The sequence below is a fragment of the Nothoprocta perdicaria genome, unplaced genomic scaffold, assembly GCF_003342845.1.
Source record: "Nothoprocta perdicaria isolate Ctin4 unplaced genomic scaffold, notPer1 scaffold_0, whole genome shotgun sequence".
Classification (NCBI taxonomy): Eukaryota; Metazoa; Chordata; class Aves; order Tinamiformes; family Tinamidae; genus Nothoprocta; species Nothoprocta perdicaria.
In genome coordinates, this window is record NW_020454092.1 from 18,059,176 (window position 1) to 18,084,187 (window position 25,012).

The window sequence follows — 25,012 nt, forward strand, 5'->3', positions numbered from 1 at the left end:
CTTTTTTTCTCACTCACTTTGTCCAGTAATTCCTTACCCATCCATACAGGTCTCCTGCCCCGCTTACTCRACTTCTTACTTCTTACTCGACTAGCTATGGGCACCATTTTAAGTGACTAACCTATCCTCGAACCTGCAAACTGATTCCTGACGTGAAGTTTGCTAACCTGTCGTGTCCCCTGTGCTCAGAGATGAGGTTTGCCCTTGTTAGGCTGTTCTGCCATGTCAGATACTCACAGGATTCTGTCTCCTATCCCAACAGTCAAAATCAGCTCGGACGTGAAGTGATGCTCCCACACTGGGAACTGCTACAGGGCTCTTCCCTGGACACGGTGTCTTACTATTAAATGCATTTAAGATGGCAGGAAGGGCAGTGACTTGCACTGATCCTCCTTCTGCAGGCCAGTGCCACCAAAACCTTTCAAGAAGCAGAGAGGCAGGACCTCTGTGAGCTCCCATCAAAGCTTAAGATCTGCTGAAGAACCCACCACCTTCCACGTACTCCGGAGACATCAGTGCATCTGAACGGCTTGCAGGACCGTGTCCAGAATAGTGCTCTCCCTCAGGTTTACAGCCCTTTCCAGCTGCCTCTCCTTGCCTTGTATCTCAGAATGTTTTATGAGCTATCCAGAAGGAGGGTTTTTTGAGGAGAAACACCATGAAAACTCTGTTCTTAAGGAAGACCATCTTCATTCCAACTTGAACAAAATTGGCTCGGTGCTGCTAGGAACTAGGAAAGGGATGGGAGCCGCTGCTCCAAATATTCACGTAATCAAGATGTCCAAATGCGGACCTGCAGTTGTAGCAGTTGCCATTTCTGCTTGCTAACTTTTCCCCTGTTACAGCACACATTGCTCAGCCTGCCTGACGTGCCTACGGACATGRCAGTTTTGTATTTGCCAGAACGCTTAGGAATATCCCCATTCCCAAGTATGTCCAGGCCCAGACTGAGATGCCATTCCCTTTGTGTGGACAGTTCATTCAAGGCTCAYGGACGGGTCCTCCAAGGAGTTTGAAAGAAGAAATGGGCAAGGGGAGGGAGAGCAAAGAAGAAAACTGAGGCACTGAGAGTTCAAGTTACATGTTCATAGTTGTAGATCAAGACCGTAGAGCGTTGGGAATTAAAACCAGACCTCCCAAGGCCTAGCTCAGTGTACTAACCACCAGCCCCTTCTTCCTGAAAAGCCTGCTCCCACTTTCAGTTGCTCAGAAAACTGGAGCATTGAACCTAATACTTGGCACGAAGCATCAATACTGATGGACTGCTTAATTTCCCGATACCTCAAATCATCACTACACACATCGTGGTCTCTTGCTCCACAATATATACAGTACATAGTCTATTTTCACAAAGCCACAAGTAATTGTTGCTTTATCCGTTAAAAGAGTATTTTGGCAGGATAGAGATTTTTTGTTTTGTTTTTGTTTGGAAACCCTGCCAAGAAACCCTCTTTGGTGGATAGTAAGTAACACATTTAGGGACTTGTTACATTACAAGTTAAAAGGAAAACTTGATTAAAAACTACATTCAACAGAGTGGGGCTGGCTGAGGAATCGGAGCATCAAAGAACGGGAATCCTTCCCAGTAAGGCCAGAGTTACTGCCCAGAGGCCCTGGCAAACAAAGAACGTATTCATGAGGAGCAGTGCACCTTCTCTGATGAGTATTTGCAAGACTACGAGAAAGCTAAACTGCCCCCAAAACTGACAGGTTAGCTCTGTCTTCAAAAAAAAACATATAGTCAGAGGCAGTGTCCACAATATATTCCAAAATTCAGCAGTGCTTCACAAGATCAGTCAATGTTTCCTGAACAGCTTAGGAGTTAGCTCACAGGGCTTCCGAACAGACCTCTTTAAGGAGCAGTGAACCCATGAGGGATACACATCTACCCACGTATACACAGAGTAAACACGACAGTTCTGCTGCTGGAATGGTAGATAGCTGCTGCTCCCAATTCACCTCCTGACCAGAGGATSTGCAGGTCACCTAAACCTCTGGAAATCATCGTCTGTGTTGTTGGTGTCTTCCACTAGGGAATAACAACGCAATGTTTCCTATCTGGGTACATATAAGATGTACCTTGGGTACATCTTGGATGAGAAGAATCMTTTGGCTTAAAATGGAATCCAAGCCAGCAGGAGGTAACGTCATCACCATCTTTGAGCTACAAAGTTCATTTATCACAGTAATCTGACCTCAAAGGGCTCTGTGAAATACGATGGGCTCTTCCCACCTGGAGACCTCTGTGGAAGGGAGCAGGCAGGTCAGTTCCCTGCATCACGCACAGCCAACGCTGCTGTTGGGAGCCTCGGCAAAGGCTCAGGAACGGGAACCTCACGGGGAGAAGCAGGCCCTGATGCTTCCATGACCGAAACCAATTGCTAAGAGGGGGATTGTGTTGACCTGTCAGACCACAGTGGATATATGGATGAACGAACCGTAGTGCTGCCGTTGCCACACTGCTTTGTGCCTCACACCTTGCTTATCTGTCCATGTGGCCACACCAGCCCAGCTTAGGAGCTGGGCCGTCCTGTTTGCTCACGGAGTCAGCGTTTCTAGCCTGAAGCAGGTAAGAGATGCTTCGTCTCCCATGTTTTCCTCCATGGTGAGACAAACCAAGCCGCATTGTCCGCCGCTTGCCACGGGCCAGGAGCACAGCGGGGGACAGTCATCGCTGCGTAGCTGACGCAGGACAATTCCTACGCTGCAGAAATGAACAACAGTTGTCACAGCAGCCGCCTGTCGCTGTGCTCTGTCCTTGCCACAAAACAACAAACCTGCTTCTCCACTAGGCTTGGCGGCATTCCTCCGTTAAACAGGGGTGCTTCTGGCCAGACRAAAATCACAATTTTAAACAGCAGACAAAATTTAACATTTTCAGCAACCAAAAGATATTGGACTAAACAAAGACCCCAAGCCAATACAAAGGAATCAGAAAAACAAAGACATGAGCTGCTCCCACTAGCTCAACACAGTGAAGAGTGTTTTCAGTTTGTGAACACTCTGGTGAAAGATCAGGATGAGTTTTGCACGGCTTTCCTCTAAATGAAAGAAAATGCAGCTCTTAAGTATGTAACACCTGAAAAGTCACTGTGCTAGCCCCAGCTCTCCACCTGATTTTTTTTCTCTCTAAGCCGAGTTTATTGAGATTGAACTATTTTCTTTGCTCCAAGTGCCTGCTGCAAACATCGGTGCTGCAGCAGGGATGTATACGACTTTAATAAAACTAGAAGCAGCTAATGGGTAACAATAAAAAATAATATTTTTCCTTCAAGCAATTAAATTGTAATATAGGGCTCTCTAATTCCTTCCTGTCTGGTCCCATGGGCCTAAGAATAAGGCAACATGAGAAATAAATAATGTGTTGCTGTTACACGGTTTCAACGAAATCTTAAAGTCTCTACAGGAGAAATATTGTCTCCCTCATTAATTCTGAAATCTCTTTTATGGTTTCATATATCAAGTTACCTTTTTGCTAACCTTTTATTTATTTGCTGGTTAACTGCATTATGGTTCCAATTCAGCATTGTTTTAATGAGTAATTTGGCTTTGATAAGTCTGTGGCACATCACAGACAAATTCATGTTACATTTAACATTTAGCAAATGCTCCAAAATACATAAGTACCCAACCTTTAAAGGTGCTGCAATATTTTGTAACGGCACTTTAACATTAGTTTGCCTTTTTTTTTTTAATCCCCTTCCAAACCCAAATAACTTCCTAGCTCACTTCAAGAAAGAAGTACTAGCAGCAGACAAGAAAGGGATGATGTTAGAAGGAAAGAAGGGTTCRGTAAACATTTAGACGCAAGTATTGAAATATCAGAGCCAGATTTTTAAATCAGGTCCTGTATAACCTATGTGGAAAGCAAGAAACAACCTCAAAACAGCAACTCTGACCTCATCTAGGATCTCACTTTGCCTATTACTGGAGAAGCTTTGGAGGGTGGTCGAGGACAATCTTTCCATGCTGGGTGCTGTGTGAACAGAGGCAGCCCTTTCTTCAACGTGTTACCCAGCCATCTAACCAGGTTGTATCAGAAGCCTCAAGAGCAAAACAGCAACTTCTCCAGTCTCTACATCACTTACAAGCATATGCAGGACTGCACTTAAGTAAGAGCTGGATATTATACAGAGAACAGAAAGGAAACCCCAAAACATGAAGTAGAAACATAACCATCACATGAAGTCATCTTGCACAGGGATTKGAGACAAGATAGGGAGCCTGTCCCTGTGATTTCGAAGTGAGAGTAAGAGGATAAGGCAGARAGAGGCTTTAAGGTGCCGCTGGAATAAACGGTATGGTGAAATCCTCGAAGTCTATCAGGTATGTTTTAAAGAACTGCAAGGTGTCGCTCAGAAACCAGTCTGTGCTTGAACCTCAGCACGTCACCACTGCAGGCACCCGCTCTCACCACTCTGCTCCCTCGGGTCTCTGCTGGCTGCCGCCGTGTCCTGCCCGTCCTGCTCRTCGCCCCTGCAGCTCTTCCTCCCTGGCAGGAGGAAGGCCCCTTTGGCCTTCCCGACCGCGCCGCCGGGGCTGGGCTCGGGGAAGAGCCCCTCTCGGCACTGCTGGTCGCCCACGGGCCCTAACCTGAGATGGGTTTGGAGACGGTGTCATCCGCATGCGCAAAAGCTGCTCGCGACGCTAGCTCAGATTGAAAAAAAATGGCAAATTGAGCATAAAAATAAGTGTTAATTCCTCAGTACTGTAAGAAAGGCTACTAATTCAAAATGGGATGGGGAGGGAGAATAAAAAGCCCAAAGTCTTGATTCTGTTCCTTTTTTTAAGCCGGCATACGACCCTTGCTAAAGTATGTGAAAACCACTCAGTTATGAAAGTATAAACAGCACTAACAACAACAACAAAGTTCTGTGCTCCCCTTTCAGAGGAGCTGCACTAGGATACAGACCCTAGGGCAGCAACTTAATGAAAATAGGAAGATTTCCAGGGCTGGCAGACTTTCAAAGGACGTGCCTGAAAGGCGTGCGCGTTCCCCGGCTCAGCTCCGCTTCGGAGAGCCCTTCCATCCGCTGGGGTGCCCAGGCCGCTGCAATCACACACGTGTCCTCACACCCACACTCAGCAGCATCAGCCTCGGGGATGGATGTGYGCCCTGGAAACACTTGTTATGGTAGCTCCAAGTCTAGCCTTTTATGAGCTTTGAGGAGTTCTTAGTATTCAAAAACCTCATTCCAAAGGAGAAAAACAAAGTCTTAAAAAAAAAAAAAATAGCATGGGTAGTGGTTGGCATGAAGAGAACCRAGCACCGGGAGTTTCTTCACCCTGCACATGGCTTTGGGAGCACTCAAGGGCTGTGGCATTCAACAGCTTCATCAGTTTCCCATTAAGTGAAATCCGACTTCTGACCACTCTGCTCGAGAGCGGAGCTCTGAGGATCTGTGGGTTACAATATTTACTTAAACACTGTGCTCTTGGGCCACATATTCTCCCCGTAGTCGCCAAGCGCTCCGTCGAAGCAGATCCCGTCCACGTTCTGCAGGACACCAAACAGCTCAAGACTAAAGAAGGGGCCGGCAGAGCGAGGCCTGGAAGACAGACCYGACACAGTCACATCACTGCAACCAGGCACAGATGCCATTCAGCTGGGGTATATGCTGCACATTCCTAACWGATTTTATTGCAATTAGGAGGCAAAATTGTCACCTTTGTTGGCAAAATGAAAATGCTGAATTATATATTTATTATATAAATGCTGAATTATTATATCTTGCAAACAATGCCTATGAGGCAATGTCCTTGGTCCCCAGCTGAGACAGGCAGCAGTGCTGTCACCTGGCTGCAGTCCTTATATGTGCAGTCAAACAGAAACATTGGTTCTCCTCTGGCCCGAGAACCTTAATCAGATATAGCTAAAACACCTCAAAATTGGGTCTTTAAGGCCAAACTCACTAATAACTCACTCGTGCAAGGAGACCTTGGAGGTCAACAAGACTACTCACGTACACAGGACAATGTACTGGGGTATGGGACTGAGATCTCCAGAGCTAAAAAAYGCTGCTTCCCAGAATAATTTCTATAAATAAGAGTAGCACTGGAAATATTTTTTCAAGTACTTAAAATGCAAGGATTTTTCATATCCACTGAATGATGTCACCATTTATGCAGCATCAGGATCACCAACTCCTTTCTATTCAAAAAAAAAAAATACAACATTCACTTTTTGTCATCCTTAACCCTGCCCTTCTCGGTGACAAGGGTTTGCTAATGGATGCGGGGAGGAGACGAAGGCTGTAATGAAGCTGTGGAATAAAGTGGAATTATTTACTGCTGCTTTTCAAAACYTGCACTATTGCTGAATGCACAGGACGCTTCACAGAAGGGAAGCTATAGCTGTGAAGACACCTAAGGGCTGGGGAGAAGGGACATGGAACCTCTACCCTTGGTGACATTTACGAGCAAATAAATGCTCTGGAGACAGTTGATTCTGTCTGGGGAGAAGAATCCGTCCAACCCCTCCTGAGTGCCAGCCAACATTATCAGCCATTCTCAGCAGTGAGGAAATGTGCTACTTTTCCAGGAGAATGTGACACCCCAGCCAAGAGGACAGGGTTGTGATGCCCTCATGAGGCTCAGGAGGGCCATTATTAAGATAAACCACATGTGGCTTCTACCTGTTCTTCGTATTCAGCCTCCTGTTTCCTAACTGAAAATAGCACCTTTCTAAATCCATATTCTTTTTCTTGCATAGCTATTAGGCTTCTCCTGATTTGTATAATTCCCACCAAAAAAAAAAAAAAAAATCCTTCTTTTCTGTCTCACTTCCCCTCCTCCCTTTTTCTTTTTTTAATTTCTCTGATCTACTATTCAACCCATCTTCGAAGCCCTTTTAAATTCTGCTAAATCCTTTAGGAGACGAGAAATGAACGCAAATCCCAAGTACAGGCATAATATTAATACAGGAGCATTATATTATTTCCAGTGTTATTTTCTGTTCTCCTCTTTATACTCCCCAACATCTGTTGTTTTGGTTTGTGCCGCACACGGGCCRTACAGCTGGGGAAGGACTGACCTCTCTATGGGGAAAACATCTGCATTAGGAAGACTCGTTCCGAAATTCCAGGTAGGAAGGGTATTTTAGTGAGCGAAATGGAAAAAATTACATCAAATTCCCAACTCTAATRTCATCCTTGAGCATCACAAAGACACTTGGTTCCCCTGGGAAGCCCTTCTGTCCCAATGGGTCCACTTCAGGGCCATCTGGACTTGCAGAAGCCCTTGTGATACCCAGAGCAGAACATGCTGCCTGTGTCACACTTCAAAATTCTAATACTTCAAAAACGAGTGATAGTTTCAGTATTTTCCCCCATTTCAGCGGGAGGAGACTCAGGCCTTTTCCTTCACATGATTTCGGTTAATTCCAGCAGGCAGGTCTAAATTCACTGGGACAAACTCTTCCTGGGGACATTTTCAGCAAACCCAAATTTGCAGGACAATCCGCTGGCGCAGGAGCTCGATGCAAAGGAGGATTTCCTTGGCGTTTGGTAGGAAGTTATTCAATACTTTAGCAAACAGATTTTCACATACAGTTGCTCTGATGACATTTGGTGCAAGGTCTTCCTCTAGCACAACTTAATTAAATGATATCACATATCGCTTCATAGAAATCACCCTTTTTCATAGTAAGCTACATCTATAATGTTCCCACTTCTTAATGTTTACCAAAATCCTCCAATGGCCCCTCAAAAGAAATACTTAAGAGACCTTCTCTAATCCTGGCATGTGAAATACTACACAATTCCTTGGTAATATTACTAAGGCCTCTGTGCAAAGCCCAGTGCATCGAGGTAGGAACCAGCAGCTGCATCCGAGTCATGCCCATCCACCCAGTGTGCACCCACATTAGCAGAATTCAGCACATTTTACAGAGCGCTTGCTAGCGGCACCACCGGAATCCTGACCCACACAAAACGCATGCAAAGCCCAAAGAAAGAGCACAAGGCCATAAAAGCTCACAGGTTCTTAAGAGGAACTGAATAAATTTGCTTGAAAGACCAGAAATCTGAGGTGATCGGTGGCTCACAAAGACAGAAAAACAAAATTTTAAATTTCCAAAGAGCGAAAGTTTGTTAATCTTTTTCTGCATAGCTTCTAGAGTTTTAGAACAACATATCTCACCTATAAATATACAGTCTAAGACCAATGTGTCTCATTCTGTGTAAAATCACCAATGTTGCCTCTTTTTCTATTAATCCACCCTTTAAAATAAGTTCTTTTATCAGGTTTAATGTCTAACATGATTTAATCAAGAACACATGCCTCATAAATATCATCTGTCATGTCCCATTAGTTTCATGTGGAAAAGTACAAGTCAATAAACAAAGGTTGTGCCATAAATCTGCCTTGAACACATTATACCTCAAATAAGAAAATAAAAACATGTGTGTCCTTTGACCTGGATATTCTTAAAATGGAACTCCAGGTATTGTCTTATACCTTTAAAAATGCCTAAAACGCTCACAATTAATTGCGTACCTAAGCAATTTCAATTTACATAATGTCGATAGGGAGACGGTGATTAAATAAGCACTCTGCCTTTAAGGCACCTGCTAAATAACGTCACTGCCCCTGGGTTAAAACTGATACCCCAAGCCACGCAATGAAAACCAGCTCCCTTCCCCATGCAGCTCTTCGGAAAAATTCCCCCCTAACCCAGAGGAGCCTCTAGGTTCAGTTATTACAAAAAAAAGGAGAGAGATTAAAGAAAGGCACCTTGCTTTGCGTGCTGCACGGAGGCAGGGCTGCTGTAAACACCAGCAAATCACAGAATATTCACAGACTATTCATGGTTGGAAGGGRCCTCTAGAGATCATCTGGTCCAACAATGCCACCAGCGCACGCAGCTCCCTCWGCTCCTGCGCTGGGGGCACCAGCTCGGTTGGTGCAAGAAGCTGTAACAATTATTGGGGCTCCCCTTTCCCCCCTTCTCTGATTATTCAGGGAAACGACTAATCTGAGGTGCCTCCCCAACACATCATGTATTAAACCAGAGATCAGATTTGCTGTTCTGAAAGAGTTTCTCTCCCCAGTTTGTCTTTCTTGGGTCATCTGGGAATTTTTGAGGAAATTCCCTGCCTTTCCCGAGTCGCCAGTGCTTTCAGCCCCTCCTGCWCTCTATTGCACATGGCAGTTTGTGGCTTTTGGTGTTTTCCACTAACAATCCCAGTTGGTTACAGGCTGTCTGGGGAGCGCTTTGTGGCTTGCGGCGTGTGGCTGGCGAGGAACGGGTGCTCCCTGCATGGRTGCTTGTGAGAGCAGCAAACTGCGCTCGCTGCATCACGGTGCCCTTCCYGGCCCCTGCTCCTACCAGCTCCAGGGGCATCCCCATTTCCTGCCAGGAGCCGGGAAGGGGAGGGCCAGACGTCGCCCCAGGACTCCTGCCCRTCCTGTGTTTTAAGCCATGTGTTTTAAGCACCCTGTGGTCGCTCTGCCTTCTGTGGGAAGCGGGAAATGGTGAACGGCTCCGATGGCTGCCTGAGAACGATGTGAAATCAGGCTGAGTGAGCCTCGGGTTCTSCCCTGGGCTCTGAACTCTGAGGAACAAGTTCCCAATGGAGAAAATAAAGAACAACTGCTTTTTCCTCGCAGATCACTCCCATCCCTACAATCCCCACTAAACACACTCACTTTCCTCCTGCACATCCTACTCCACCTCTTCCTGCAGGCAGATCCGCACTCCCACACCAAGCACGGGCAGCACTCCTGGCACAGCCACCAGGCTCCTACATTCACTTACCCAGGTCTCCAGCAACTGTAACTTGCTCAATGCTCTCCTGGAAGACGTGACCTTGCTGCAGGAATATTCACTGCCCTGGAACTTCTGGGGGATGTCAATCTGCAGGATCTGCAGGACATTCTGCGGGATGTCAATGTGCTTTATGACACCTCCCTGTTCTTACCTGCACAGGAAAGCAAGCAGCCCCCTTGGCTCTGTTGTCTTCACAGCACCGTGACTGTGTTTGGGACGTGTACCTTCCAACAGAGCCCTTCCAGGTGCCACCTTCATGGTCCTGGTCTGGTCAGCCCCACTGCAGGTCAGCCAAAGCGGTGGCTGGGGGATGAGGAGGGAAGAAGGAGAGTCCATGGCATGAAAACACCGGAGGGTGAAGATCACAGCAGGTATGAGCAAGGGAATAGAAGTCAAGGGAGACTCACACCAGGAGGGCTGATATGGCTGGTGACTCGTGTTGAGYCATAAAAGTCTGACAGCAAAACCGAGAAATGTTCCTCAAAATCACTACTGATTTTACCTGAAAATAATAAAATCACTTCCAAAAATTCACGCTAGTTACGGCGGCTCTCGGGCCCYTGGCTCTACTTTCTTGCTCTTGCACTGCCTTTTCTTTCAATAATATTTTTTTTTAAATAAAGCTAGTTTTCTAGGTCAGAAGAACTGTACGACAGGGAAGTCATAATATTCCTAATTTCCTGAGATCCTTTATCTTGCTTCTCTCAGACTGACTCCAATGGCATCATGTGGCAAGGCGCCAAAKGAGCTCCACTGCTAAACCAGCATGATAAGATCAGCCTTGCGTGTGGGAAACGCAACACAAATCTCCCACTTTTCCCTGGATTTTCAGCCAAACAAACAAACACGTCGTTTTTATGCYCCCTCAACAAAGTCCAAGTATCCGAATCTCAGCCCCATCCTCCCCTTAAATTAATAAGAGGGCTGTGTATTTTTCTGAGTAGCTCTAGGGCTAATCTAGGGAGCCTCAACTCCTCGGAGGAGTTGAGTAGTAGATGATTGTATCCTATGGTATAATTTCCTAGGCAGCCATCTGGATCATGTGCTGGAACTCACGATGGGAAGAATTCAGAATTAATACTATTTCCCCACTCGCAGAAGATGCCATAAAAGGAGACCCATAGAAAGCATGAGCTATGTAACATTCAATGCCAGAGACTAAGCGCCAGATCCACAGAGGGATTTAGGCACTGCATTTCCACTGACGTCAACGGGAGCTAGGTGCCTAAATACCCCTCGGGATCAGACTTTCAGCACAGCACACTTCAAGGCTTCATTTTTCCAGTGCTTCTGCAGTTGCTGCAAACACTTTAGCACCTCTAGGAGCAAGTCCTCCAGAGGGAGGTCTAGGAAAATCATTACACAATTGTCTTGACTGAAAGCAATGGCCCAGTTCTCAAAAGAGATGGATAAGGGTATGGAAACAACCTTCTAGGACACTTGAGACTCTGCTGCTTCCCTTCCTATGAGTCCTTAAGCTGTTTGACTCTCTAAAGCAGGACCCTGACTCTACCATGAGCCTTTTTGGTGGAAAACACAGTGGGAAGCACAGTGGAAGATGTTCCACCATGGAGAAGCATCTCATAGGCATTAGCTCCTCACTGAAACTCACTGAYTGTTTTCAGTTAGGCATCAGTGAATTTTACTGGATTTTAAAATAGAACAAGAATTGTGTGACCACAGTATGACACATACAGAAAACCTTGATCAGATTCTGCAACTGATAACCAATAAAGAAACCATAACCAAACAGAAGACCCTCTTATTGGGGGGCAATCACTCGCGCTATCCAGAAATATAAATCAGAGATACCACCCAAAGGAAAGGGGGAAAAAAAAAAGCCCTTGTGATGACAGCTCGGATTGAAATTAATTTGCCCACTTGCAGAAATTCTGCAAGTGTTTGCTCTTGCCTCCTCACGCCCGCCRCAGGGCAGCTGCTCCCTTCCAAAGCACACACGGAGCTGCAGGTTGTCGGAGCGGGACGGGCAGCGCCGGATGGAGACGTCCCGCAGCGGGGCGGCGAGCGGGGGGCACCGCGGCCACCCCACGGGGGCTCACACACACACAGACCTGTGTCTGCCCGGGGACCCCCGGGGCGACAAGGTGTCACACGTATAAATCTCAGGCCAGCGAGCCAAGGGGCTCGGGCGAGTTTTGGTCCCGTGTATGCGACAGTTTCCCTTGGCTGCCTCCATCAGCCGCGGCCCCACGTTGTAAAACCTGCCCGCAGCTGCACCGCGCACCCCCAACCTGATGTTTCACACTGTGACTTTATGCAGGCTTGTTTGGGGCTAACAAGGTCCTTATTTTTCCACAATGCAGGAAATAAGGAAACCAGCCATCAATTATTAGAAGCGCAGCAGATCTGAGCTGCACGGCTGTAAAACAGATTTTTCTTTAATGAAACTGAACTGGCATTTGCCAGAAATAACAAGTGCCCAAGACCAAAATGTAAATCAAAACGAAAGGAGGGTTTTCAAAACTTTGAATCATTGGTAGCAACAGACAAGCTCAGGAGGAGGCTGGTATGATTTTGGAATGTCTTAAAAATGTGTGACTAATATGACTTCTAAAGACATTATTTGAGAGTTAGTATTTCAGTCTCCCCACAGAAAGAAAACATCCCRGCCAGAGAGGGCCACAATGTTTGCTGTAATAACTGTGTTAGTGTGTCACCATTGCTGTGCTGGAAAGGAGGCTAAGAACTGTTTCATTTCAGAAAGCAAAGAAAGGGAAGATATTAATGCCAAAAATCAGCACTTGGTAAAAGAGAGGAGAATGCAGCTGTTACCATTTCCATAGGTGTCCAGGTCTGACAGCAACTGTTGCTGGTTGCTGGTTTTGCTGGTTGCTGCTGCCAGTTGCTGGTTTTAGTTGCTCGCAGCCCAGGCTCTGGTAGGCGGTTGGTTCCACCAGAACATTTCTGAACAGAGGCTGCTCTAGTCAAGAAGGAGCCGTGGTGTTTGCTGAGAGAGACTCAACAAATGGGGGAAAAAAGGGAGGATTAGAGGAAATAGTTGCTAGTAATCGTCTCGCCATCATTTCTGTCAAAACTGTAGGGTTCTGTGGTTGCAATGATCATCTTTCCCAGTCTGTCCCGTACTCCTTGTCATGAGATCCAGGATTGGATCCCGAGTTTGGCCTCGGTCTGGGTGCTGAGGGATTGCGACGGAGAGGAGCAGGAAGGGCGGCCTGGCAGCAGGTGCTGACGTGGGACCAGATATTTTTACAGATTGCAGATGGATGATCCATCCATGAACCAGGATGATCCAGCTTGCGTACCCAGAGATGCTATCATGGAATATAACTGGCTATAGCTAAAGACTTTTTTTTTTTTTTTGAAGAAAAACATCTAACCTAGATTCATCAACYCCAAATACCAGAAGATTTACAACATCCTTTGTTAACTTGAGCAAGGGTTAGTTATCCTTGCCGTCAAAACCTCGGGTSTTCCTTCTCATTTCATTTTTGCCAACTTCATTTCCAAGTTACTATAACCTGTTCTGCATTTAGGTTCAATCAGAAGAGCCCTTAATTAYCAGGATTGGTTTTTTGTTTGTTTGTTTTGTTTTAGTGTATCACCTGAATGGACCTCTTACCTTCCATAAACATTAGTACTATCAATACCATRTCCGGGTTGGTGTCCTCTCGTTCCTTCTCAGAATCCTGTGACTTTTCAAAGCCRTTTAGGAAAGTCTGAACATTAATCCCATCTTCCATCAGTCAGAATAATGCTACAGAGACAGGCAKCATCACTTCCCTATTATTGCTAATGATGTTAGTAATTACACTATCCCTTATCCCAAGGAAAATATCTTTTCTTACCAATTGAATATGAGACTGGGTCCTTTTCGGTGTCATTGTTTTCAGGACACAGCCTCCCATTTGTGAGAATAGTTTGTATGCTCTAATCCAAAATATAGTCTTGTATGTTTGACTGTACAAAAATATTTTTTGTTCAATTGCTGATCTTTGCTTAAGAAATCCATGTCACGTGGCAATTACTTCCTAATTGTTATTTATTATTCCATTAATCTGAAGCCACAAACTTTATTGGCAGTGATTTTCTGTTTTTTGTCAGAATTTCAGTAAAAATATTAGATAACACTGGGAACAAAACTCCGCCTTTCAGAGCAGGGAGTTTTCAAAATACTGCCACTGATAAATATTTAGTGTGTTTCTCAATTTCTATAGATACACCAGGATTTAATCTATTGAAAGGACACCATATTTTTCTTTTGCAGGTATTACTAGTAATGATTTAAAATGTCTCACGGAAGCTTAAATCTAATCTACCAACACATTTACCTCCACCAGCCTCATTCCCAAGCTTGAACAGACCAGCTCCTAAGAAACAGGACAGCTTCTTTCGGCTGCTCTGTTAATGCAAAATCCATTGCTGTCCAAAACCATCTAACTCCCACCTGGACCACAGGGATGTTAGATATGGCCAACAACCAAAGGCCAGCAGAGCTYGAGAACTGCAGAATGGCCAGTTAATTTTTATATTTGGAAAACAGGATGCACCGAGAATGAATAAATACAATTCAATCCGAGCCTAATTCAGTATCAATAAGGCTATTTCCTTCTGCAGAACAATGGTTGGCATTTTCTATCCCCAACAGGCAATCGTGTGTTAGCAATGGCATGTCCCCAAAAGGCCACAGAACATTTCACAACTGCTCTGCACATAAAAATCAATCATTTTCCATGCCCAGCTGTCCCACCACTGGCTCTCCCAACTGCTGCTCGTGGAGCCCTTGGCTCAGCCTGGTTTTCATTGCAGACCTTCCCTGGGTTTTCTTGACAAACAACTGAGTGGCCAGAAACACTAAGTTTAGACATGGGGGGATTTGAACTTTGTTCACTAAGTCAGGGAGAATAGAAAGCTGAAGTGTTAAAGAATTTATAGGAGCTTTTCTCTCTATGGTGCCTATGCAACTGAGTATGAGAACRAAAAGCACTGCTGAAGAGAAGAGCAGGGCCCCAAGAGTTACATCCCAAAGAAAAATTTCCATCCCACTTGCCTTTAAAAGCTCCAGTGAGAAACATCTCGCAGCCTGCATGGACACACATGCCAAAAGCAAAGTATCCCCAAAAGCTCTTCCTAACATCCAGCCCACACAGCACCTGTGGAGGAATAAACCAGTGTGGAAGAGACACAAGGTGCCAATTGGGTGCGTTTCACCAAGTGCTTAGTGCCAAAGGGGAAGCCTACAGAGAAAGGATGAGTKGAGAACACAGGTTTTCTTCCACACCAGCTAAACAAGAGTGGCTGGTGCCTCTGGAGGAGCTGTGGACACCACGGGTATGATCTGCAGCTGACCTGGTGCTGATGAACGTGCGGATTCCACACTTAGAAGGTCATTTCAATGTCTAGTTTATACTTGAAGATCCAGGTTGCTCAACCAGCAAATGCTGCAGTCACTTCACAGGTTGTATCCAACCTCTTACCTTGTAGGATTAGGTTATTTTTCACCAACWTTCCTCTCAAGTCCCTGAAACCGGCTACCATCCCCTTAGCTCAACACCTATCCCATGCATGAAACACCTTGATCATCTTTAATGGTAACTGCTCTTAATTTTCAGGTGTCCCAGTACCTCCTCAGCAGCAGATATAAACACCACTGCTGGCACTAACACGAGCTCTTAGCAAGGAAAGTTCCCCAAAACAGGTTAACTCCATTTTGAGGAACCTCACTGACTCCCCTTGAAACAGCAAGGCTCTGCAAAATCCCGGTGTTTTAACGCAAACTTCCTAACTAAACTATACTCGTAAYTTATTGTCATCATGATAGCTAGTCATTCCAAGGGTTTGCTCCCGCTTTCCAGGTTTTAGCTTTCAACTCCAGCTTCCCTTTATGCTTTTTTTATGACTAATTAGCAAARTACAGGCACATGTAAAAAACATCTGTGGGAGTGGCGAACAACTAAGCAAAGAAAGTGAATTTTGACAAAAAAAACTCTGAGCATTCACGCCAGTAACCCTTGCCTGAGCTTTCTGACAGCATGCAGGGAGAGAGAGGAGATCTTACACAAACGTTTCCAATAAGAGCCAGCATCACCCTGACAGATTTCGAATATTTCCACTTTGGACAGTCCAAAAGCACTTTTTTTTTTTTGGCCATATCTCCACATATTCAGTCCACTATTCAAATTATTTGCCTCTCTTTATAATTATTTAAAAATAAGTCATCAGAAAGCGTGCACAAAGACAGAGGMCAGGAGACTAAGAGGGTCTAAAGAATAAATTAGTGAGACTTATGAGCTGGGAAAGAGCAAGTGGGCTCTGGGGCTAAACATCCCCTTAAATTTCCTGCATGCAGGGGGATCCTTGTTTTGAAAAGAGAACCAGTCACACACACACACAGCAAGCAGCTTGTCCCCCAGAAAATCCCCCACACATCAGCAAACTTTATCACATTGCTYGAGAATTCAAAGGAAAAGAAGATAAACCAATTTGTGGTCAGCTGGCAAGAGGAAAAATAAGCAGCAAAACTGCTCCRATGGAAAACCTGGGATATCTTTCTCCTTTGCCAAGTGAACCAAGCGCACGCTTCGAAGACAGACTTCTGTGCATCAGCCTGCCTTCTTTTTATCCCCTCTTTGCTTTAAAATGGCATCGCTTTGGATTTGCACCAGAGTTGGGGATAATGGAATGAGCCCAGCTCAGTGCTGGTTGAACATAAACCAGCTCCGATGACTTGAAGGAATCTGAAGGTTGCAGCAATCAGATATCCCGAAAGCGGAACTCAGCGTTGCCTTCTCCTCTTGCACACCAGTGTCATTGCCCTAAATGTGCTCTGTGAGAGCAAGGAAACCCCGAGGAGCCTTGGAGGAGCTTCCTGCACCTCAAGCCTGTCCGGAAACAACAGCTAGAGGAGACTCTGCCTGTGAGGAGGCAGTGACACCCTTCAAGTGGCTTCCTCCAGGAGACCAGGGGAAGATTTTCCTCCCAGCAGGAAATCATTGCTGGCCATTTCTAACAGAGCTCCTCAACGGGGCTCCTAATACAACCTTCTTTCCCTCACCCAAGCCCTGCAAGCGCTGAAATCAATGGGGGARTTTGCTCCTCAGCAGCTCTCTGGCAACCGGCAGGGTAAAGGAGATGTAATGTGGTGAAAAGYACATCTGAAACCTGCAGTTAGAGACCTTATTTTGCCTGAGATAACAAACCAAGGTGTTTTGCACCATTCACCCACGAAGACCTACCAAGGACAAGCAGSATGTGCTTCATGGACAAAGAGAAACACGGTCCGCACGCAGGGCCATAGTCTTGGTTAAGCAAGGGCCACCACCTGAGCTGGCCCGGGTCACAGCAAACTGTGCCCGGCCACTTTACCTGGCTCTTTGCACAGAAAACTGCCTTGGGCCTGATGGTGTGTGAAACAACTGCACTGGTTTGGGCTCCAAAACTGGCTGGATTTTCTCCCCGTGGGACCCTGCTGGCGCACGGGTGTCCTGGCTTGCCCCGAGCTCATGCTATCTAATTCTCTCCGGAAAATCCTGCGAAACAAAACAGAAGTTTCCTCTTCTATCTGTCTCACTTCAGCTCCCCTGCCCAACAACTGAGGGCCAGGAGACACACAGACAGGATTTACTAAAGAAGAGTTAAGTGGAGAGATGTGTTTTGGGGTGAAACGGGGCCTTCTGAACCCAAACTGCTCCTTCCCACGAGTGCCCTTCCTGTGCTGTTTGGCCTCTCTCTCCTGCACCCACTGGTGTGGAGATGTTCCAGCAAAGAGCACAGCATCCAGGCACTCATCACTTGCCCTCAGTGAAGGATTCAGGTTAAATCAAACCCAGCTGCTGCACGGAGAGGCAGGCGGGTGGGTAAGAAGCAGCCAAGAACAAAACAACGACGAAAAAAACCACCAACCAACTCGTACCTACGTACATAGGAAATCAACACTGCTCCTTCAAACAAACAACTCTAAGGTACTGAAGCCTCATACACGTAAAGGAATTTTATAACTTTTTTAATGTTATAAAATCCTCTCGTGTTGTTGTTCTGCCCCTAATAGCTCTGAAATGTGCAACTCATCCCTCCCAGTCAAAGATCCTGTTTCACAAGCCCACTCCTAGATATCTGAGACTGCACAGCACTTCCATCTAGCTTTAGGCACCCGACATTCCAAAGAATTAATATTTAAACTTATTATAAAGGAATGGAGATTGCATTAAGCATGTAGTATTTAGCAAAACATTCCTATTAATACTGTTTTTTTATATATAGGAAAATATATAATACTGTGCTCCAAAGTTGGCCATGTATATCTCTATTTTCCTTTTATTACAACCAAGACTTAGGCAGGATTATAAAGTGGAAACTATCAAATTTCATTTTTATGATATCCTTAGAATTATATTATCTTTCTGTGCCTGAGGGACTGTTGACTGCAGTATTTAAGCGACTTAACCACAGCCATTTGAGAAAAAGCAATGAATCACAGCACTTATTTTTCAATACTCCTAGACCCTCTATCTCTTTTGGGGAAGCTTCTCACATTAGCTATTATAATAGGATATAAAAGAAAGATTATGTACAATAATGTTAAATGATTAAATAAATCTAGTCAGCTACAAAACGTCGCTTGTTTTTTCCTCTGATATTAGCCTATAATTTACACATCAGATACTCTCTCCCAAGCCAGCATACGTAATTTATTTACAGCGTTGGAAGGCAGGCAAAATACATCATCTACTGTTATACAAACTTCTACTAGGTATTAAAATACCAGGCCCCCGGAGACACATTTCATATAGTTGAGCAATGTTCCAAAATAAACCAAATCGCCAACCCCTTAAGCGCTTAAAACAACAATGGAGAGCTGTATTAAAAAGTCAGTTTTACAGTATTTGATGATGTCGCTTCAGTGTCATTTTTCCCTCTGGCTAAAGATGAAAAAAAAAAAGATATATATATATGTATACACATATATATATTTGCTTTCCCTTCATTCTAAAAAGACCGACAGCTTTATAGCATTTACAAACTCTTTTTATCACACATGTAAATGCAAGAATCGAGCTCAGTTTAAGATGTTTTTCATTTGTTTAACCCTTAAAATAAATTCAATTGGGTGCACTCAATTACTCCTCACCAATTCACTACGCAGAATAATCACATATACATTCAGACATAATGATAGGAAAGTCAAACATGATTACTACAGTCAAATCACTACAAAAGCAAAAAAAAGAAGATAACCCAAACACTTCTTGATGATTTGACTGAATTCAACCTTGCAATTCCTATATGAACAAAAATATAAAATGATAAAAAATGCACAATTTCCTTTTGCCTTTTATAGCTCTGCTAAAACATCTCTTTTGCCTTTCAAATAATCTCCTTCCTGCAAATAATCTTAATGATTAACAACCGTTTAATGTACCCAAACAAAACACTGTATTAAAAAAAAAGGAGAAAAAAAAGAAATCCTTGTTCCTGGTTACTGGCGAGGCGTGGACCCTGGGCACATAAAGTTTTAGGTTCTGAAACTGGAGATTTCAGAAATGTAACAGGAGGGGAAGGAAAAGGGGGAAATCTTTCCGCTGTTTTTCAAAGCCTATGGGGAAGGGGCAATATTGCCACAGATACTCATCTGAAAAGAAATAATGTCCACAGGTTTTTACCACTGAAACGCAACCAGATGGCACGAGTGGTTTTGGTTGCCGTTGGGTCTGTGTCACCGCAAGGCTCCTGCTCCCGGGGCAGGGAGCAGCTGGGCCATTCTCAGAAACACATCCCTTTTTTTGCTCTTGTTTGCCCGTTTGTGGGGCAAAATCCCGGTGTTCGGCCCCGAGCGAGCGCTGCTCCGGCTGTGGAAGCCGCTATTCCTTGGGTTGCATCCCGTGGGTGCAGGGAAATGCCGTGCGGTGGCTGGGGAGAAGGCAAACAAAAACCAGCGGTCTGCTAAAAGCTGCTCCCGTGCACTGTGAAACGCTCACTAGACTGCACGCCTCGTTCCGTGTAACGAAAACGGAGCAGTTTGCATCCGTATTCCCGTGCAAGTATCCAACCACGAACACCTTTAACAGTGCTAACATCACTAACAGCAGGTCTGTGTATCCAGAATAACGGTGATCACCGGACTGATGCATGAACGRCATCCACGTACTCTAAATTTCCCTTCCTAAACAGTCTATATGTTAYTCCACTTCCTAGCTTACAGAGGGATTTACCTCATTATTTGCTCTACAAGCTTTTCCCCACACCCAGAATAAAGAAGTTTGGTAACACTAGGGCTGAAATACTGATCCAGGTAAAGAAGTTGCAAGACTCCCGTTGATTTTAACAATTTAGAGTGAAAATTTGTCCCTGCTAATCAACATAGCCAACATCTTTGCTCCCCGAGAGCAAAAYCGAACGTTTTGCAGCAATAATTGAGTACTAATCTCCCAGAACACAGGCACTTGCTTCTCGTCCTTTTACTAATTGCCCGGCGCGTTTGGAAWATAATCTCACAGCCACTAAAACCCCTTTCGCGCAGGCTTTAGCAGTTYATGTGTTTACAGGGTTGAACTCTAGCACAGGAACAAGCATTTAGAGCTCTTTAAGCAGACAGTTTAGAAAATGCCGCATGCCAAGTRCTCATAGCCAACGAGCCTACCCACAGAACCACGGTAACCTGCAAGATTTAGGTTCTAATTTGTCATTTTCTTACCGTGAAAAAAAGAGAATTCAAAATTCTTCTCATCCTACTTAGGAGAGTACATGATAATCCGTCTTCACTCCATWTTAATATAACACTTTAAGGTCAGAGCAAGTAATTTCTTATTGACTTCTATTCCTTCCAGCAAAATTCAAGATGTTACAAAATCTCTTTCTCATCAGATCTGTTTCCTGTAATCTAACATTATTTCCTATTCTGGACAATTCCACACAATAATAAGGCAGATATAATACCTATTATCTTCCTCTTCCCAACAGCTTTTGTTTTTTTGTCCTGAAGCAGGATCTTTTGTGCTTTCACACTGCAAGTACTGAATGCCTTTATATAAACAGATTGATTGCAAGTTCTTCTGGTTTGTATTAGCCAAATGTTCTCTACCAGAAATGCAGAAAACAAACAAACAGATGCTCTGATAGAATTAATCCCCTTTCTGAGGGAAGGCATGAAAGGGGAATCTTAATTTCAGTGACTCTGACTCTGCAACATGAATCACTAGAACTTCCTTCAACAGAAAGTAACTGGAAGTTGTTTTCCCGTTGAAAATGGGTGAGCACTTTAGCTAATTGAAGGGAGGAAGAGACAGTCACAGTTTACCCTGAAGATTTCATGAGCATATTCTCCAATCTGCAGTTTCCTTCCCTTTCTCCTTCCCCCTAAAAAGAAAGCCTGCAGATCATAAAAAAAAAACAGTCCATGCAATAAACATAGATGTAATTATCAGTTCAACGAAACCTTCAAAATCCTGTTTGCAGAGACGAGTTCAAATGCACATTGCTGTGAAAGCAACGAAGAAGCCTGTGCGAGGTGCAGTGGGAAACACGCGTTACCGCAGCTCCGTATGGAAACGGAGGAGGTTCCGAGATAAGCACCCGGGCAGCCTCGTGCCCTGTGCCCTTATCAGCACAGGCAGCGCTCGGGCACCGCACAGTCCCGTTTGCTTCAGCGGGATAACCCTGGTAAATACAGACAAGGTGCACGGAAGAAAACAGCAGGATCGGGCTCTAGACCAGCCCATATATCTAATAAGYCATGCAACAAAGCCACACGCTCGTGCTTTAGATCCCAGCACCACGAGCTGTCATTTAGGCCAAGCTCTGTCCTTCTGCCCAACGAAACAGCCACAACACGGTTGAAACTAAAGATTTAAACCTCCTTCTGAGCAGCGAAACAAAATGAATACGTTTCTACTACTYGGTAGCGCTAGCATTGCCAAAGGCAGCTCTAATTAAAAGAAAGAAAAAAAAAAWACTTCCTCCTTGTGTGAATAATAAATACCCTCAACAAGGAAACTGCAACCCGAACAGCTTATTGTTTTGCCCAGCGCAGGTTAATAGCTGAAGTGGTTGCTGCTCAGTCTGGGCCCTTGGACCACTTCCAAGTGGCACAACCAGCAGGACAAATCTCGTCATTTCTACTGAGTCATGGATTAGATACACTGAGCGAGGCTGGAAAAGAATGAAAACGAGCAGCGTTTCCTGGTAACGACCATAATCAATGTCATTAAAAGAAATAAATTTCAAAAAAAAAAAGAGGCAGGAGAGATCTGACATGTTTATAGATTACTCTTTTGTCACTAGAGCTTGCTTTCCCAAGACCCAAAAGTTTCTTTATGGCTGACTATTTATTTGTCCTCTGTTGCTTTCAAACCTAGTATAAAATTCAATGAAACAAGACAAAACATAGATAAATAAATAAAATAATCCCGGGAAGCTTTATAAAATATGCCTCATAATTTTTGGTAAAATTATTCTGGGCCTGCTGGACCAGTGGCTCGAAGCAGCAGTGCTTGAGTGCAAATACTCCTCCTTCAGGGAAATCAATGATCAACAAGAGCCAATCACGCCAGAACGGGGAGGCTGGGGGAAACAGGGTGTTTAAAACAAAAAACTCCCAAACAGAACATGATAGAAAGCACTATTCCAAAATACCCATATTTTGGTAAACAAACAGCAGCCCCATCCTGCAACCTCACAYCCGAACGCTCTGATTCCCAGAAATAATCCTCACCACTACCCTTTAAGGGTTTTTTTGGTTTTTTTKGGGTTTTTTTTTGATTCTTTGGGTAAAAAGACTTGCTCAGGCATGGCAGCAATTGCAGGATCGTGCCTCGAACGCCGTGAGGCGGCAGCTCGCGCTGCAGAGACACCGCAGCGGCAGCAGGAGGCTTTCGGACCCCCGCTGGSATTGCTTCAAAGCTGCCTTATTATTAATAGGGCAACGTATCATTTTGATTTATCCTTCTTTGAAAAAACAGCAACAAAAATTAGAGATGTGTTTAGAAAGAATCTTTTTTTTTACAGGTAACTGTAAAAAATTGGTTTTGCTCTTGGTGAAGAGGGTCTTTTCCCTTCCCTCCTCACAGCTTTTAACGGTGGATAAAGCAAAAGCAGGAGGCAGTTCCATAATCTAAGCCAGGCTGCAGCGGGAATCACGGGCTACGAGCTCCTCGGCGCCCTGTGTGATATCTGAAGTCGGGCTGTCATCAGCTGCCTTCTTGAAACCTTTCACCGGGTCAATCYGTGTGCTCCCCATTCCCACTTCTTAGCCTGTCCCGTTATATCCCACCCACATCCAGCTGCTATCCCTGGCCCTTTCCTCTATCTCCTCGAGATCCCRCCCGCTCCCTTCTCCAAGAGGCACTAGTGGCTTTTGCTGTCCCCACGGAAGGGGCTGTGACGCACTCGACTCTAAGGCAGAGGGTGCCGGGCTCCAAAATGCCCCAGCAGCCGCCCGGACGCTTCCTGACACGCCGCGGGCTGGAATATGAATCAGAACCTAGCTCAACGTTTCGTTTTCCTTAAACTTCTCCTGCAAATATCTTTAGAAAAAAAAAAAAAAAGTAGGACTGCCACCTTTGGAAAATCCGACGTTATCCATCAAAACGCCAGACTCAGTATTTGAGCCTAATTCTGACAGGAGGTAACTCCTTACTGCCAGGAGTCGAGCCACCCAAACACTGAAGCAACCATGAGGCAACATGCTCAATAGAAAATATATAAAACACTAAAAAAAAAACAGCAACAACGTTTAAAATAGAGGCTTTTTCACCAGCTTTTTTTMACCAAAAAGGGAAAATCAGTCAGTCACAAGTGTCTGCCACAAGAAACCCCAAATAAATAGCAATCCCAGCAGTGCTTCACCAGCCAGCTTGCGTAGGGCAACACAGGGGTTTGTTTTTAACTTGGTTCAAACACGAGTTAAGYGGCACAACGTAACTCCCGGGGCCACGAGGGATTCGCACATCCCACCAGTGTCTGCGGTACGAGACCTTTTAGTCATCCCCTCATATTCCTTCATGATTCCCCCTTCCAAAACCATCGGACTCTGTGTAACAGAGCTCTGTCCAAATAGGAGGAAAAAAAATAATCAGGAGCAGAGAAATGCAGCAATAACAAACGGGGGTGGGGGGGGGAAAGGCAGAAAAAGAAAGGAAAAAAGCTAATTTATAACCTGCTGCTCCGCTCTGTACTGAGTGGTGATGAGTGGTACCAATTCTGTAGGTGGGACCTAGCCCCGTGGAGGTGTTTGCTAAGGAAACGCGAGGGCAGGACGGGTCCCACGGCCCTGGGTAACGGGCTCACAAAGGAGAGCGTTGCTCCTCTAAGGACACACAGTCTGCTCCAGTTTTCAAAGGGAGGGAAAGAAGGAAATTCACCTGAAAACTCCCAGTGGGAACATACATTTTTTAAATGGAAACTGGGGAAGGACTGAGGGGAAAAAAAGGAGTCAGCTACCACACCTTAGAGAAGACACTGATTTAACATTAATAACCTACATGAATGTGTCCATGCAAGCGGCTTCGTAGCGTAAAGGAATTCCCGAATCCCCTCTGAACCCATCCATTGCTTGCAGGGATTCCCTTAAATCCAAGTTTTCATCACAAAGTTCCAGCTCAAAAAGSTAACAGATCTCAGTGGGCAATTCCTAGTGTAAATTCACCATCAGCAAACAGACAAAAACCTGGCATTTGTTAACCAGCCGGATTTGACCTTATGCCATGGGTTCTGGGCACAAGGAATCCCGAGCCCGGGGATCGGCCGCTCGCGCCGGCGCCTCCCTGAAACACAAACTCCAACTCCAGGCAACCGCGGCGCGAGCACCGGGCACCGGCACCGGGCACCGACACCGGGCACCGGCACCGGGCACCGCAAACGCCCGGCGGGGAGCTGCGGGGAGCCGCAGCACCGCGTAAAAATACAACATATATGTGCGTATATATATTATATGTGCATATATATATTAAATATATGCATATATGTGTGTATATGTATAAAGTCAGGAGCATTAAATAAATTAGAGGCTATCCTGGAGACCAGAAAGAGGGGGRAAAAAAAAAATTAAGAGAAATCACAATTTTGTTTGGGGGTGCTGGTGTGCGGTCCGTGCGTTCTCAGACTCACCCTTCAGGCTCTGGTGCCTGTGCGGCTGGCAGTGCTCCTTGGAGCCCCTGGCGCCTCGCGGCTCGGGCAGCGCGGGGATCCTCTCGAAGACGCTCGGCCGCTTGGGCACGAAGTCGAGCCGCGGCACGGCCATGGCGGGCGGCTCGGCGGCGGCGGGGCCGAGCG

The 25,012-nt window shown here is 45.2% G+C and overlaps 1 protein-coding gene across 1 annotated transcript in view; it reads right to left on the reverse strand.

Annotated features, from left to right (window-relative positions):
- GLIS1 (GLIS family zinc finger 1) overlaps nt 1-25,012 on the reverse strand; it is a 168,478-nt gene that overhangs the window by 140,944 nt on the left and 2,522 nt on the right. The window contains exon 2 of the mRNA XM_026054095.1: nt 24,848-24,989. Coding sequence (XP_025909880.1) covers nt 24,848-24,989 — 142 coding nt within the window. The remainder of the gene's footprint in view (nt 1-24,847; nt 24,990-25,012) is intronic.